This window comes from Sebastes umbrosus, chromosome 5 (genome assembly GCF_015220745.1).
Source record: "Sebastes umbrosus isolate fSebUmb1 chromosome 5, fSebUmb1.pri, whole genome shotgun sequence".
In the NCBI taxonomy this organism is placed as follows: Eukaryota; Metazoa; Chordata; class Actinopteri; order Perciformes; family Sebastidae; genus Sebastes; species Sebastes umbrosus.
In genome coordinates this window covers 17396463-17410268 of record NC_051273.1, presented here as the reverse complement: position 1 = coordinate 17410268, position 13806 = coordinate 17396463, and the positions used below count along the sequence as shown (strand labels likewise).

Below are 13806 nucleotides of genomic sequence, written 5' to 3'. Positions count from 1 at the left end.
CACCACTAGTAGCGCTGTGGAGCAACGATTGTTGAGTGGGTCCTCATTTAGTTTGTATCGCTGCCATTGGTTTCACACTGTTCTGCTGATTGCCAGACAAACTTAACAATGCACCAACAAATGCAGTCAAGTGAAAGAGCGCTTTCAAGTGAACACGATGTTAACAATGCAGGATTTTCAATATTTATATTAGGGCCATCAAAGTTAACGTGATAATGACGCGTTAACACAAATTGGTTTTAACGCTCCTAATTTCTTTAAAGCATTAATGCAAACTTGGGATTTTTAGGTTGTAGCAGACTCAGTTTTGAAACTAGAAAACTAAAGGAATCCATCGGTACCAACCATGTCATACTTGCTTGTCGTGATGGAGGTTAAATAATGCTCTAAACTTACGCTGCATTTTGGCGAGGAAAAACATGCTATGACCATTTTCAAAGGGGTCCCTTGACCTCTGACCTCAAGTTACATGAATGAAAATTAGTTGTATGGGTACCGACGAGTCTACCCTTTACATACATGCCCACTAATAAAAATATACATACATTTGCATAAAGCAAGCATATTTGCCCACTCCAATGTTGATAAGGGTATTAAATACTTGACAAATCTCCCTTTAAGGTACATTTTGAACAGATAAAAAATGTGTGATTAATTTGCGAATAATCATGATTAACTATAAACAACCATGCATTAATCGCGATCGGATATTTTAATCGACTGACAGCCCTATTTTAAAAGATTGTTTTAAGGGGAAGGAAATGCATTCAACATGTTTGTTAGACCTTCACGCAATGTATTCCAGTAAGATAACGGCAATCACAGGACTTTGCATTATAATTCTAGTTTTGATGTGCATGTAAATGTGCTGCTCTGTTTGTCCCTCGCCAGTAGGAGGTGGGCCATGGCAACTGGGATCAAAGGGTGTTTTGCACATCAGGATGTAGTGCCTCTTCAAAGCTCTGATTCACAAAAGCATCTTTGTGCTGAATATACGGGGTAGCTATTGTAGAATCACATCCTGTGCTGCTGTGGATTTATGTCACATTATAATAATAAAAACCATGCGCCACACATGACGAACGGAGTGCAGGCAAGGACAGCGATACAGGCTGATGCACAGCTGTTGTCCGACCTTTGAGCCAGACCTGGCTGAGGAAGTTGGGCGGGAGATATGTCCAGGAAAAAAAACAAACCCTTTCATCTGTCAAATTCATCTGTTGCTGTCGAACCCGGCTTGGTTTAACGAGCATTCATTATATTTCGAGGAGAAGCCAGGGGAGCCTCGAACCAGCATAAATCCATCATCCTTCCTCGTTCAATTTCTAAGCTTGGCAGTTTTTTCAGATCTCAGAAGAAAGCCCCTCTTTCCTTCTAGGAATATATTTCACAAACCTCTCCCTTCATCGTATAATGTTCACTGTTTTCATCTATTGGAATAAAAAGAGCAGTGTGAATAGAAACCAGTGCAAACATCTAATTTAAGTCTCAATCGGTGTCCTTGCTTTTGGCCTCCTTTGACCTCCTTTAAACCGCTGAGAGCAGCTTTGTCAGAGGCACCTCTCGCTCTCCCAGCAGGTTGTCCCTCTTCAGGCTGGTGCCTTTGTTCACCACCTTGAACTTCACCAACAGGTTCTTCACCTGAACCGAGTTTATCGAGTCAAAGAAGAAGTCCTCGTTGAAGACCGGGTTGCGGCTGTTCTTGATGATGTTGCTCCTCTGCTTCTGCAGCTTGCCCGGGTTCAGGTAGACAGACACGCAGCAGTTGATGCTCTTGATGTCAATGTGCTTGTCGTAAAGACTCTCTGCCGCCAGGACGCGGATGAGCAGGCGGGAGGTGCTGGAGTCGTAGTTGGCGCTGATCCTCACCGTCCCGCCTTTGTGCAGGTTGATGGTGTGCTCCCGGACGAGCCCCTGGTCTGACGCCCCGGCTCCGTGGATGGAGGGGACGTGGAGCCGTCGCTGGACGTTGGGGCTGGGCTCGGCCGAGCTGCACTCGTCGGTGGAGAGGGAGCTGTGGCGGGCGAACGTCCGCTTGGCTTTCACGACTTTGGCCTGCGTCTCGTGGGTGAAGATCTTGAGCAGGGAGGCCGAGCGGGAGAGCAGGGGGGAGCTGAAGGGAGAGGACTCCGCCGAGGAGCAGGTGTCGCTTTCCCCTCCGCTAAAGTAGCGATACGGGTTCATGTGAGACGTGTTGAAGTCAGCTGGGTTCAGGTGGTTCCCCCCTTCGCTGCTTCTCCCCCCATGCGTCTTCCTCTGGGTGTTTGGGGAGGTGATGGGACTGGTCAGCTCGCAGTGGAAAAGTGACTCTTTACGGCGAGTGTGGGGGCTTTCCTTCAAGGTCGCAAAGCCGTAAGGCGTTTGAGTCTTCGGCACATAAGGCAGGGACATCGCTGTCTGCGACTGGGGGTCTGCATTGGTGTCTCCAACATCGTCAGCGCTCTCAATCTGTATGATGTGACGGTTTGCTGCTCTCAGTAGGTTTTTGGTGTCTCCCGCGATCTTGGCGACCAGGCGCGGACTCCTCGGGCTGCTGATCTTCTTCCCGCTGCCGATAATGTGCTCTGAAGTTGAGGGTTGCAGTCCTTCTTTGGGCTTCAAGTTAGGAATCTCAGGTTCCGGGGGGGCGCTGACCAGCTTCGGAGGAATGAAGAAGTCCGGGATCTTGTCTGGGGTGAGGACGTTGCTGTAGGCGACGCCTTTCTTGTCTCCGTTCTCCCCCTGACGCAGCACGCCGGTCTCCACCGACCCGCGGATCTTATCCAGAACCCACATGGTCCCACCAGACAGAGGGATGTGTGGGCGTGTGGAGTAGATGCAGTCAGGTGCTTCTGCAATTAATAACACACAGGGGGGGGGGATAAAAATGATCAGAGGACGGTTACTCAGCAGGGAGCAGAGAGATAAAAATAACACCTTGGTGTTGTAGCTCTGATGATGATGAAGTATTTAAAGGGTTAAGACTGGAAATATTGCAGGGACAGGAACTTTTCGAGCTGATCACAACAGATGCTGTCGAGTAAAAGCTCTCACAAAGATACTATATAGATTCAAAAAGGTTTTCTTTGAAGAATTTACTCTGCTCATTACACTTTAGGAAAGAGGAACTAACAGCTGACACATTTCAACATGGAGCCATGTGAAGACTTTAAACAGACAAATGATACAAAATCAACCAGAATCCAACTATATTACAACATTTACAGCAAAATGAAACAATCCTAATTGTTTTTAGACAGCAGAGTGGCGTCATTGATTGCTGGTTTAAATATAGATTCAGTTTAGGAATAGATTAACAACAACAAAGAGAGTACTTCACTGTCTTTTCATCATGGTTATTTTAAAAGGACCAAATTTAAATTTTAAATTCTTTATTTTATTATTTATCAGCCAACATGAAATATGTGTGCTCCCTCCTCATTTGTGTGCATTTTATTCTTTAAACTAAAAAAAGAAAATCTGATTAAATTCTTCTTTTACCGAGAAGTATAAGGTTAGATGAAGAAAAAAAAAAAGTCTGATTTTTTTTATGGTCGATTTTGCCAAATTAAATTATATTAAATATCCTTAAGATTAATTATCTAACAGCATACTATCTTTCCGCTTCTTTACATCATATATTTTTGAGTTTTACGCAAAAAGGTTGAAGAGAAATATTCAATAAAAGTTACAAATATTCAGTTCAACAGGTGCTGGAAGGTTTCCTCCAACTGCGCGCCAGTGCAGCTTTCCAAAACCTCTAAAATCCCAAAGTAGTCTGGTGGTAACATACTGCTCCTGTGTGCAGAAATGTATAAATAAAACACTCACCGCACTGCAGAAAGGGACCCAGTTGTATTTGTCCACTTGTTCCGTCAGTAGCAGGTGTTTTGTGCCCGGGTTTGGCTGTGCGCTCCTCGGCGCTGCTGTGCTGCTGTGCGCCCTCAGACGGTCCTCAGCTCCGGAGCTCCTGTCGGGTGTTTTATAGCCGGCTGCAGGGCTGCTGCTGACCAATGAGATCAAACTGTGCGTTTCCGTATTTCCCAGCAGAAGCAACTAGAAAAACACACTGGTTACATATCAGAGGCAGAGGAATCTTACAGGTGGGGGTTAACATTTTAACCAACACAGTATAACTGCTCCATAGCAGCATGTTTTTATGCGAATATCATCTTGTTTTCTTTCTCCAGGAATAAACAACAGTTCTTTGAAATCAAGCTTTGAATCAAAGACACCATTAAAGGGACTGTTTGTAACTTTCAGAATTGCTTGTTAACAGCGACACCTGTGGCCGTTAAGTCAACGAAAGTCAGCGTCGGGCTTGCGCTTGTGCTCGCTTTACATAGACATGAATGAGCATCGCTCAAAACAGTGAGGCGACACACGTCAGCTAAAACCACAATATCACTCTGTATTTCAGCTGCTTGGCAGTAATGTTAGCTGACCAGACGAAGGTCTCTCCATGAATCAATGCTAATCCTAGTGTTTGCTTTTCCTGCCTCAGCCCCGCTGATCAGGAAGAGAAACGTTATCGTCTCCGACCGGGTGCCGGTGTCTCCCTCCGAAGACGACAACGTTTCTCGCTGCGGAGCCCCGTCACTTCACAAGACACGGGAAACCTCTGTTGGTCTGGAGGAGCTACAGCTTTTATTTCTGCACAAACGTCCACTCTACATTCACTAGATATTCTCAGAGCTAAACTAACTCTTCTGCAGTGTGCAGTGAGCGCACATGCACGTGAAGAGGTGGAGCGAGACAGCGAGAACGCGCGCAGTGTGTGAGTGAAGGCAAGCAGGCAGAGGAGCAGAGACTCCGGCCACACGCGAGCGCGCATGTGCGAGCGCATATGGGATCCCGACCCAGTAGATTTATACGTGTAAGAAGTTACAAACAGTTCCTTTAAAGGATAACTTCGATATTTTTCAACCTGGACCCTATTTTCCCATATTTTTGTGTCTAAGTGGACAACAGTTTTTGAAATTGGTCCAGTGATGCAGCGCTGCAGCTGCTAAACGAGCTGGAATGTAATTATTTGGGGCAACCTGGCACCATCATTTTACGTTTACTAAAACTGCTTGTTTTTGCCACTGACAGGCTCAGATTGTTATTGTAAATGTCTGACAACAATAAAACACTTTTCTTACCTTTTGCTTTCTGTTTGTTATTGTGTCATGTGACTTTTTCCCAGAAGACTACGGTGGAAACTTGAGCGAGAGTTGGAGAGAGGAGTGCCGGACAGAAAGCATAGCTTAGTGTTATCTAAAAGATTTTCAATGCCATGGCTGCGGGCGGCCAGCAGCTTCCGCACACACATCCACACATGTATCTCTCTGCTCTCAGAAGGACGCTCATGTGTTATATCCTGTGGTTTTAATGCTCATGCTGATTGGGATCCTTAAAAATATTCCTGAATCCGGATCGCCACCAAAATCTAATGGATTGTTCATTGTGCCACACCCCACCCCTCCAAAAACATTCATTCAAATCCATTGCGGACTTTTGGAGTAATCCTGCTAACGGACAAACAAACCAACAAACCAACAAACCAACAAACAAACCAACTAACCAACAAACCAACGCTGGTGCACACATAACCTCCTTCCTAGGCCTTCAGCCTTGGCGGAGGTAACAAACAAACCAGATCAAGCAAAAGGTAAGAAAAAGGTTTAATTTCTCTGTAGGGTCCTTTCTATAATGTTGTCAGACACTTGGGTTAAACAAGCACTTTTAATGGATGTAAATGACGGTGCCAGCTTGCCCCAAAAGGATTACATTGCAGCCTGTTTATCGGTTGGTGGTTACAGCGCTCACCCTCAATACTGGACCAATATCAAAAAGCGTTGTCCCCATATAGAGTCCAGGTTGAAAAATGCCAGAGTTACCCTTTAACACCAAGAAGAGAGGCGACACTTTGTCAGCTAAAGCCTCATCAAAGGTGCCGAATTTGTTTTCCCCAGACAGCACAGCTTTTGTTTGTGAGTAAATCATTATATATAAACAGACTACTCAGCCTGGAAAAGCACATGCAGCTGAGCAGACAATGCTGCGAGGAGCACATGCACCTGGTGTGGATTTACAGCTTCTTCTCTTTCTGTCCGTCTGTCTGTCTTTGGGATCCAACCCGTCTACGGTTTCAACAGACCGATCGGTCTCCCTGGAAACTTTGCTATGGCAACAACGTGTGTCAGTTTAAAATAGAAAGGGCCCCACTGAGTTCATTGATCTGCAGGACAAAAAAGCACTTTATTTGTCCAGATTGCTTGGTTTTGACTCAAGTGCCATATAACCCTGTGTACTGAGAGGGACACGGCCGCCGCCTTATCAGAGATCAGTTGCATAGAGCCAATAACAGCGCTGACAGGAGGGGAATTAGAAATGTACGATTTCAGCTGTGAGAGTCAATATCAGGTGACAAACAGCTGATTAAAACAGTCAATGTGAATATAAGGTGTCAGCTCTGCCTGTCGCTGCCTCACTCAGATGGAAGCAGAGATGAATTTCAGCCTCTTTTTTAAGCCCAGTGATGTGGAAAACTTCACTTAGATGAATAAAAGAATAACTTGTTGAATCTGATATCAGAGAAGATGTTGGTACAGCATTTGCAGACACAGAATACCAAAAGCTTAAAAGGTCTTATTGATAATATTGTTTTGTAGACGAATACTTAAAAATAATAATAATAATAATAATACATCCACAGAGCCTTTAGAAAGGTGCCGAATAAAACTATGGATTTTCCTGAAAAATATTATTATGATGTGAAAAAAATGTTGGCGGGTCCAAAATGAATGTTTTGTTTACATCTGTGGAAGATATCTGACGTTTGATTCCCACTTCTAACAAGACTTGTGAGCCAATAATAAAACGATAAATGGAAAAAAAACGGACAAATGGCTGAGATTGACGGTAAGTGTCTGGCAATGACTTGTTGTGAAGTGAATACAATGGAACGGGGAGGAAGAATGTTACATCTAGTGGCTAAATGTTATCAATAGCACCTTTAAAGTAACAAAAGATTCACCCAGCAGTGAATCCCGACGTCATACAGAATCACGGATAATCACAAATACCAAGGAGGAGATAAAACAATGTGTAACCCTTAGTCCAGACCTCTATAAGGTCTCCATCTTATCTTAAAGCTGCTAAATGCGAGATTGGGAACATTTCTATTGCCTCCAGAAACATCAACCTCAGACACATCATATAACAGTAATAAATTAGTCTTGATATTCAAAGACAATCCAACAAAGGTGCATATTTACCAACCCACATGCAAACATACCCAACTGTCTACCCATGTACAAATATGCACACACCCACATCCAGGATCCAGAAGAGGATTCAACCTGCGACATCACATTCTTCACCAGAGGATGACGGTGAACCCGGACGTTTGGGTCACAGCGACGGCGAGGACAAGCACCAGGGACAGCCTCGGTATATGATATCTAAACCATGTCAGCTATTCCAGCTCTGAGTGGAGATAATTACACATCTTATCTTGGTGAGGTCTCCTCAGAGTTCATTGTCTGATGTAATCAACCTGTGAAAAGAGCCACTTACCATATAGATGTAGAGGCCCAATTGAACCCTCACCCAACGCTGTCTGTCATCTGAAGCCAGGCAGCGCTCACTCTGCACCCTATAGACACTCCACCTGCCACGCTCGTTAAGCAAAACATGATTTAAAGGTTTCAGAGCTGAAAAAAAAAAACTCAATCGGTGGTAATTATGCAACTCAGACTGCTCCAAGACTCACTGACATCAGTTGACTAACTAACTGATGATGATTTTCATTATTGATTATAGCTGTTAAAATATTGAAAAATATGCATCCCAGTTTTCCAGAGCTCAAAGTGACATCTTCAAATAGTTTTTTGTGTGAGCAACAGCCTGAAACTCACATTAAAGTGATACAAAACACATGGATGTTCACTGACATTAGTTCTGTATGAGATATTTCTGAGTTTTTGATGATGATTTATGTAGATGTTTAATAATGTAGTGTATATTCCTGTATCAGAGCTTTAAAATCTCCTTTATGGAGCAACCACTAACTCTTCTTTTCTAATGCTTGTTTCGGTGTCTGTATTATTATGATTTTATTATTATTATTTTACATATATATATTTTAATTCGTTATTTATTTTATTATTTGTTATTATGTTTTTTCTTTTACCTATTTATTTATTTATTTATTTATGTTTTTCCTTCTTTACTGTGTCTTGGATTACTTAATTTAATTACAATTAATTGCAAAATATGTAAAATACCAGTCCCTTTATAGTTGTACTGTTGTACTATACCTTTTGTGCCAATACAAAATATGAACATAAAATCTCCTTTATGTTTTGCCCCTGTGTCTACAGCAAACTACATGTAAATATGAAGTAAGAAATAGTCACAATAAAGCACGAATGTTTGAGCTTTATTGCTTGAAAAATGTCTTAATTGATTATCAGAACTGTTTGTGATGAGTTTTCAGCCCTTTGACTAATAAATTATGTATAAATGTTTCAATACTACGTTTCACTACAGAACCTCGTGTTTTTACAGGATAAACCCCGTTTATTGTTTAAAAGAAAGAAATATAAAATACAATATCAATGGGGAAGATGTTAAAATGGAAACAAGATCTGCGGAGGAACATTTGACTGCTGCAGTACTCCACGGTCACACTGTTAACAGCTTCCTTTACGAAATAATGAGATCAGTACACAAGCGTCTGGGAATCTTCAGCGTAGGACGGCCCGGGAAAAGGTTAATGTGTCTGTTCTGCTCTCATTAAAGGGCCGAACTCTACATCTCCGTCAGCCTGGAAATGTGAGCAACACCGAGGCCTTTACAAACCCAGAGGTAGAGAAGTGAAGCTCCTCGGTGAATAAGACAAAAGAAGTGTTGCAGTGTGGCTGAACTAAGTACGGAAGAAGATATTTTACTTAAGTAAAAGTAGCAATACCACAGTGAAGAAATACTCTGTTACAAGTAGAAGTCCTGCATTCAAATTTTTACTCAAGTAAAAGTACAAAAGTATTGGCATCAAAATATACTTAGAGCTGTGGTGGCTAACTTTGAGCAAATATGATAAAAACTTATTTTGAAAAAACGATCACTATATGCCAGCCCAGTCGCATAGCAGTTTGTGAAATATTCACGAAATTTAATGTATTGATTCGTGTACATAGACACAGCGCAAAATCAATTCTTATGTAATTCACTTAATTGTGAATAGGGAAGTATAAAGAGTGGCGAACACCATGTAAGGAGAAAGTCTGGATGGAAAGGTGTGTCAAAAAACACCAGACTTTCACCCAGGGGACCGGTGTTCGTGTCACATAACCTCTGTACTTGAGTTACGGCACTTCCGGAGTTACTTTAAGCCAAACCACCATCTTTTCCGAAACCTTACTAAGTAGTTTTATTTTGAAAAGACTGGAGCGGAAACTGAAACATGCCACATGCCACACGTGTTGTTGGACATTTGTAAGAAAACGCACAAAAAATACGCTGTTGAAAGTCGTGCTCAGCGTCACGAAAAAAAAGGGAAATGCATGTCTAGGTACACAAATCAAATAGATTCAATTTCGTGACTATTTCACAAACTGCCGTGAGACTGTGTTGCATATCCTGACAGTAGTGATAACCATGAAAAAAGTCATGTACTTCTGTGTCCTCCTGTGCTCCTGATAGCATTTGGGAGATTACATCGCGCCCGAAGGAAAACAACCAATCAGAGCTGAGCATTCTCTACAGCAGCTGTCAATCACTGCTCATGAAACAACAATCAAACGCGCTGATCAAACATGAATTGTTTGACAAAAACATGAACATTGTTACTGTAATGCCTATTCCTCATCTCAAATGTTTTCAGAAACATCTTGTAGTGTACTGTTTAGCTGTGAAAATGAGAAAGTTTGTGACCCGGCAGACATGTTGAGATCAAGTTGAGGAAATACCAAGCACCGCCCACCAGCCAGAGCAAAACTTTCTCATTTTACAGCTAAAAAGTACACTACAAGATGTTTCTGAAAACATTTGAGACGAGAAAATAGGCATTACAGTAACATCACTACTGTCAGAAATTGGTAAGCGTTTTATAAAAATAACTTTTTATCATATTTGCACAAAGTTGCCGACTGCAGCTTTAAAGTACCAGAATAATGTAGCCTGTTATTGGATTATAATTATTGCAGTCATGTGTACATCACTTTAATGTTGCAGCTGGTGAAGGTGGAGCTAATTTAACTACTTTAAAATGCTGGGTAGATGCCCCGATTGTCTTCCTGGAAGAACAGGAAGTACGAGTTGCGGCTGCAGACTGAGCCCTGCGGGAGGTCTGGTGCTCCTCCAGGTACAGAGTGTTTCTGTCTGACTATTCACACACACATGGTCACTCATTATGGCGGACGCGTCATAGGGTTCATTTTTACCCCACTCTCTCTTATTGTTGCCATCCATCTTTCTCCTTCCTGCCAACCCGCTTCCACACAACTTCTGTTGCCTTGGAGACGTCTCATATCCTGACACATGGATCAACCCCCTCCCTCTCCTCTGCTCCATCTCTAACTGTTCTCCTCCTCACATCTCACATGTCCTCACCTCTCCGGTCTGTTGCAGTTCACCCAGTTCACTCACTCCTCGGGACACCCAGCTCTCCGCGAGGTCACTGAGGGCTCTGACTCCTGCTGCCAAACCGCCAGCTTGATCAGAGGGAGGGGGCAAGGTGTGAACATCTGGCTCTGATCCAGGTTTACACCCTGCAGATTAAACAGAGTGTTATCCTTGTCACTGTATGAAAAAGCTGAAACCACAGGGAGAGAGAAGCAATGCTGCAAATGCCAGGGCCATTTCGGTGTCTTCTGGTCCGCTGAACTGGCATTTGGATTGGACACACGCAGGGCAAAATGTCAGACCTGTCGCCACAGGAAACACGTTTCATGGACTCGGTACAGAGACGCATGGGATGACCTGGGAGATCAGGGCAAACATGGAAAGATTACACACACACAACTGGTCTGAAACACCAGCATACAGTATTGATCTACATTGTTTAGTCAGGTAAATCTTCCTGTGTTGTTTCACAGATTGATGGTTTTCATCTTCCAGCTCACAGCCATAAAAAGGAGGAAATAGGAAGTGGAGATAATCAACCTTATAACTCAACAAGTAGGTCAGAAGCAGCATATAAGGTCACGGCATGTGTTACACTGGCAGTCTATTAAGAAAAGTAGAAATGACCAGAGGATACTTTGGCACTTTGAGGGGTGAAATACTGTATATGGCCCATATTACCCTCTAATGTCTGTATATTTAAGGGGATGGCAGCACCCCCCACTGGAGAGCAAAGGCAGGGGAACACTGTGGGCTTCAGTTTGTGGCGCAGAATCACAGACATGTGAGCTGAGAAAACAAGAAGAGAAACTCTTTAATAGACTGCCATTGAAAAACGTACTATATAATTGCACTCATGTGAGAGACTGTTTTGACTATAATCTATTATCTTTGTGGTCACTCAGGCTTTTTACAGACCACAGGCAAACAGCTCAAAGGCAACAAGCTGTTGCTGCCTCTAAAATTAATATATACACCAAACAGAGAGCTGTAATTCACTCAAATAAATGGTAGAAATAAATAGCTAAAAGTAATGCACACATGGTAGACATGAATAGCTAAAAGAATTGAACAAATGGTAGAAATAAAATAGCTAAAAGTAATGAATAAATGGTAGAAATAAACAGCTAGAGGTAATGAATAAACGGTAGAAATAAATGGCTAAAAGTAATGAACAAATGTTAGAAATAAAATTGCTAAAAGTAATAAATAAACAGTAGAAATAAAACCGTAAAAGTAATGAATAAACAGTAGAAATAAATAGTTAAAAGTAATGAATAAACATTAGAAATAAATGGCTAAAAGTAATAAACAAATGTTAGAAATAAAATTGCTAAAAGTAATAAATAAACAGTAGAAATAAATAGTTAAAAGTAATGAATAAACAGTAGAAATAATTAGTTAAAAGTAATGAATAAACAGTTGAAATAAATATCTAAAAGTAATGAACAAATGGTATACATAAATAGCTAAAAGTATTAAACAAATTTTAGAAATAAATAGCTAATAGAAATAAATAAAGAGTAGAAATAATTAGCTAAAAGTAATGAATAAACGGTAGAAATAAATAGCTAAAAGTAATGAATAAACGGTAGAAATAAATAGCTAAATGTAATGAATAGACAGTAGAAATAAATAACTAAAGGTAATGAATAAATGGTAGAAATAAATAGATAAAAGTAATGAATAAACAGTTTAAATAAATAGCTAAAAGTAATGAATAAACAGTATAAGAAATAAACAAATAGCTGAAAGTAATGAACAAATGTTAAAAATAAATAGCTAAAAGTAATGAATAAACAGTAGAAATAATTAGTTAAAAGTAATGAGTAAACAGTAGAAATAAATAGCTAAAAGTAATCTATTATCCTTTTGGTAACTCTGGGTTTTTACAGACCACAAACAGCTCAATTGTAACGACAAGCTGTTGCTGCCCTCTAGAGGCATGAAGCAGTCACAAAATGAATATATACACCAAACAGAGAGCTGTAATTCACTCAAATAAAGGATTAGAGCTGAAGAAAAACATACACAAGAGCAGTTAATATATATGAGCTCATTTGTCTCCACTAAGAAACAGTTACTGCACTCTGGTCTTACCTCAGTCTTTTTGCAGGATCACATTCATTCCTATAAAGCATCTGTAAGAAAAGACACAGTGACAGAAACCTTTATTACTTTCTTGAAAATAGCTGCATCGCCTATAAGTTGGGAAAATCTGCAAGTTTCCTCCCCTGTATGATTTATGATTTACTATGCTGTCTTATTATGTTTATTTAAATTGTTTATTTTTTGCTTATCGCATAGTTAGACTGTTCTGGGCTCACTATAAGCTGCTATGATGTTACTTATAATATAACCTGCTCCATAATGTGATTAATCAATAACATAAAAACAGTATTATTGGACTCCTACAACTCAGGAACAACTTTTATTTCTGGTATTTGGTAATTATACTCAACACTGAATTATTCCCTTTCAGGATTTGTCAGTGGAGGTCATTACGGTGAAATGGTTTATGTTTACCAGAACCATAATGCAACGAGTGTCTCTCTGTAAAGATAAATGAAGATACCAAACAATAAGAAGTCAGTGTGACATGAAAAGATGAACTTGATGAACTCCAGTATGTAGACTATCAGACCACAGAGAGACAGGCTTATCACTGTTGTGGTGACTGATTTGTGTAGTCTGGTTGCATGTAATGCATCACAGATCAGCACCAATCTTGATCTAACAAGACGAGCAGCTCTGTGCGGCTTCACTGAGGCTCAGCGCTGCTTTAAACTAAATGCTCACAGTGACAATGCCAACATGTTGATGTTTAGCAGATACGTTTGTTCACACAGAGAGAGGCACTGACAGATGATTTGCATTTAATTCATGCAAAGCAGCGCTACATTAAGCAGTAATGAGCAGAACTCACTTACCTTGTCTTCCAACACTTTTACATTTTCTAGAGTGAAGGGAACAGAAGACAAGGAAAAAAGAAACCACGTCCATTTAGAAAAGCAATTTCCTAAAACTCCCCACTTGTAATAGATGAAAACATGGAAAGCATCAGAAAATCCTTTTAAAGTCTCCACCACCCTCTGAGTCCAGCAGGGTGACTACTGGGTACACATCTCATCATGCACTTTCCTCACTCTGAAGTTCCACTAAAAGGTTTTTAAAGAGGACCTATTGCGCTTTTTCTAAGGCTGTCGATCGATTAAA

The 13806-nt window shown here is 41.0% G+C and overlaps 1 protein-coding gene and 1 long non-coding RNA gene across 2 annotated transcripts; both read right to left on the bottom strand.

Moving 5' to 3' along the window:
• Positions 1 to 811: 811 nt before the first annotated feature.
• On the bottom strand, positions 812 to 4259 carry LOC119488190 (C2 calcium-dependent domain-containing protein 4C). The gene is made up of 2 exons (XM_037769608.1): positions 3811 to 4259; positions 812 to 2831 (listed from the first exon to the last, which is right to left on the bottom strand). The coding sequence occupies exon 2, from the start codon at positions 2773 to 2775 to the stop codon at positions 1528 to 1530; it is 1248 nt and encodes a 415-aa protein (XP_037625536.1). The 5' UTR covers positions 2776 to 2831; positions 3811 to 4259; the 3' UTR covers positions 812 to 1527.
• Positions 4260 to 9936: 5677 nt separating this feature from the next.
• Positions 9937 to 13670, bottom strand: LOC119488193. The gene is made up of 4 exons (XR_005206890.1): positions 13521 to 13670; positions 12691 to 12731; positions 11272 to 11379; positions 9937 to 10947 (listed from the first exon to the last, which is right to left on the bottom strand). It is a non-coding gene; the product is annotated as an uncharacterized LOC119488193 (long non-coding RNA).
• Positions 13671 to 13806: the final 136 nt, after the last annotated feature.

Excerpts from the sequence above, each read along its gene's own strand:
- LOC119488190 (XM_037769608.1), bottom strand. The coding sequence starts at position 2,775 with ATGTGGGTTCTGGATAAGATCCGCGGGTCGGTGGAGACCGGCGTGCTG.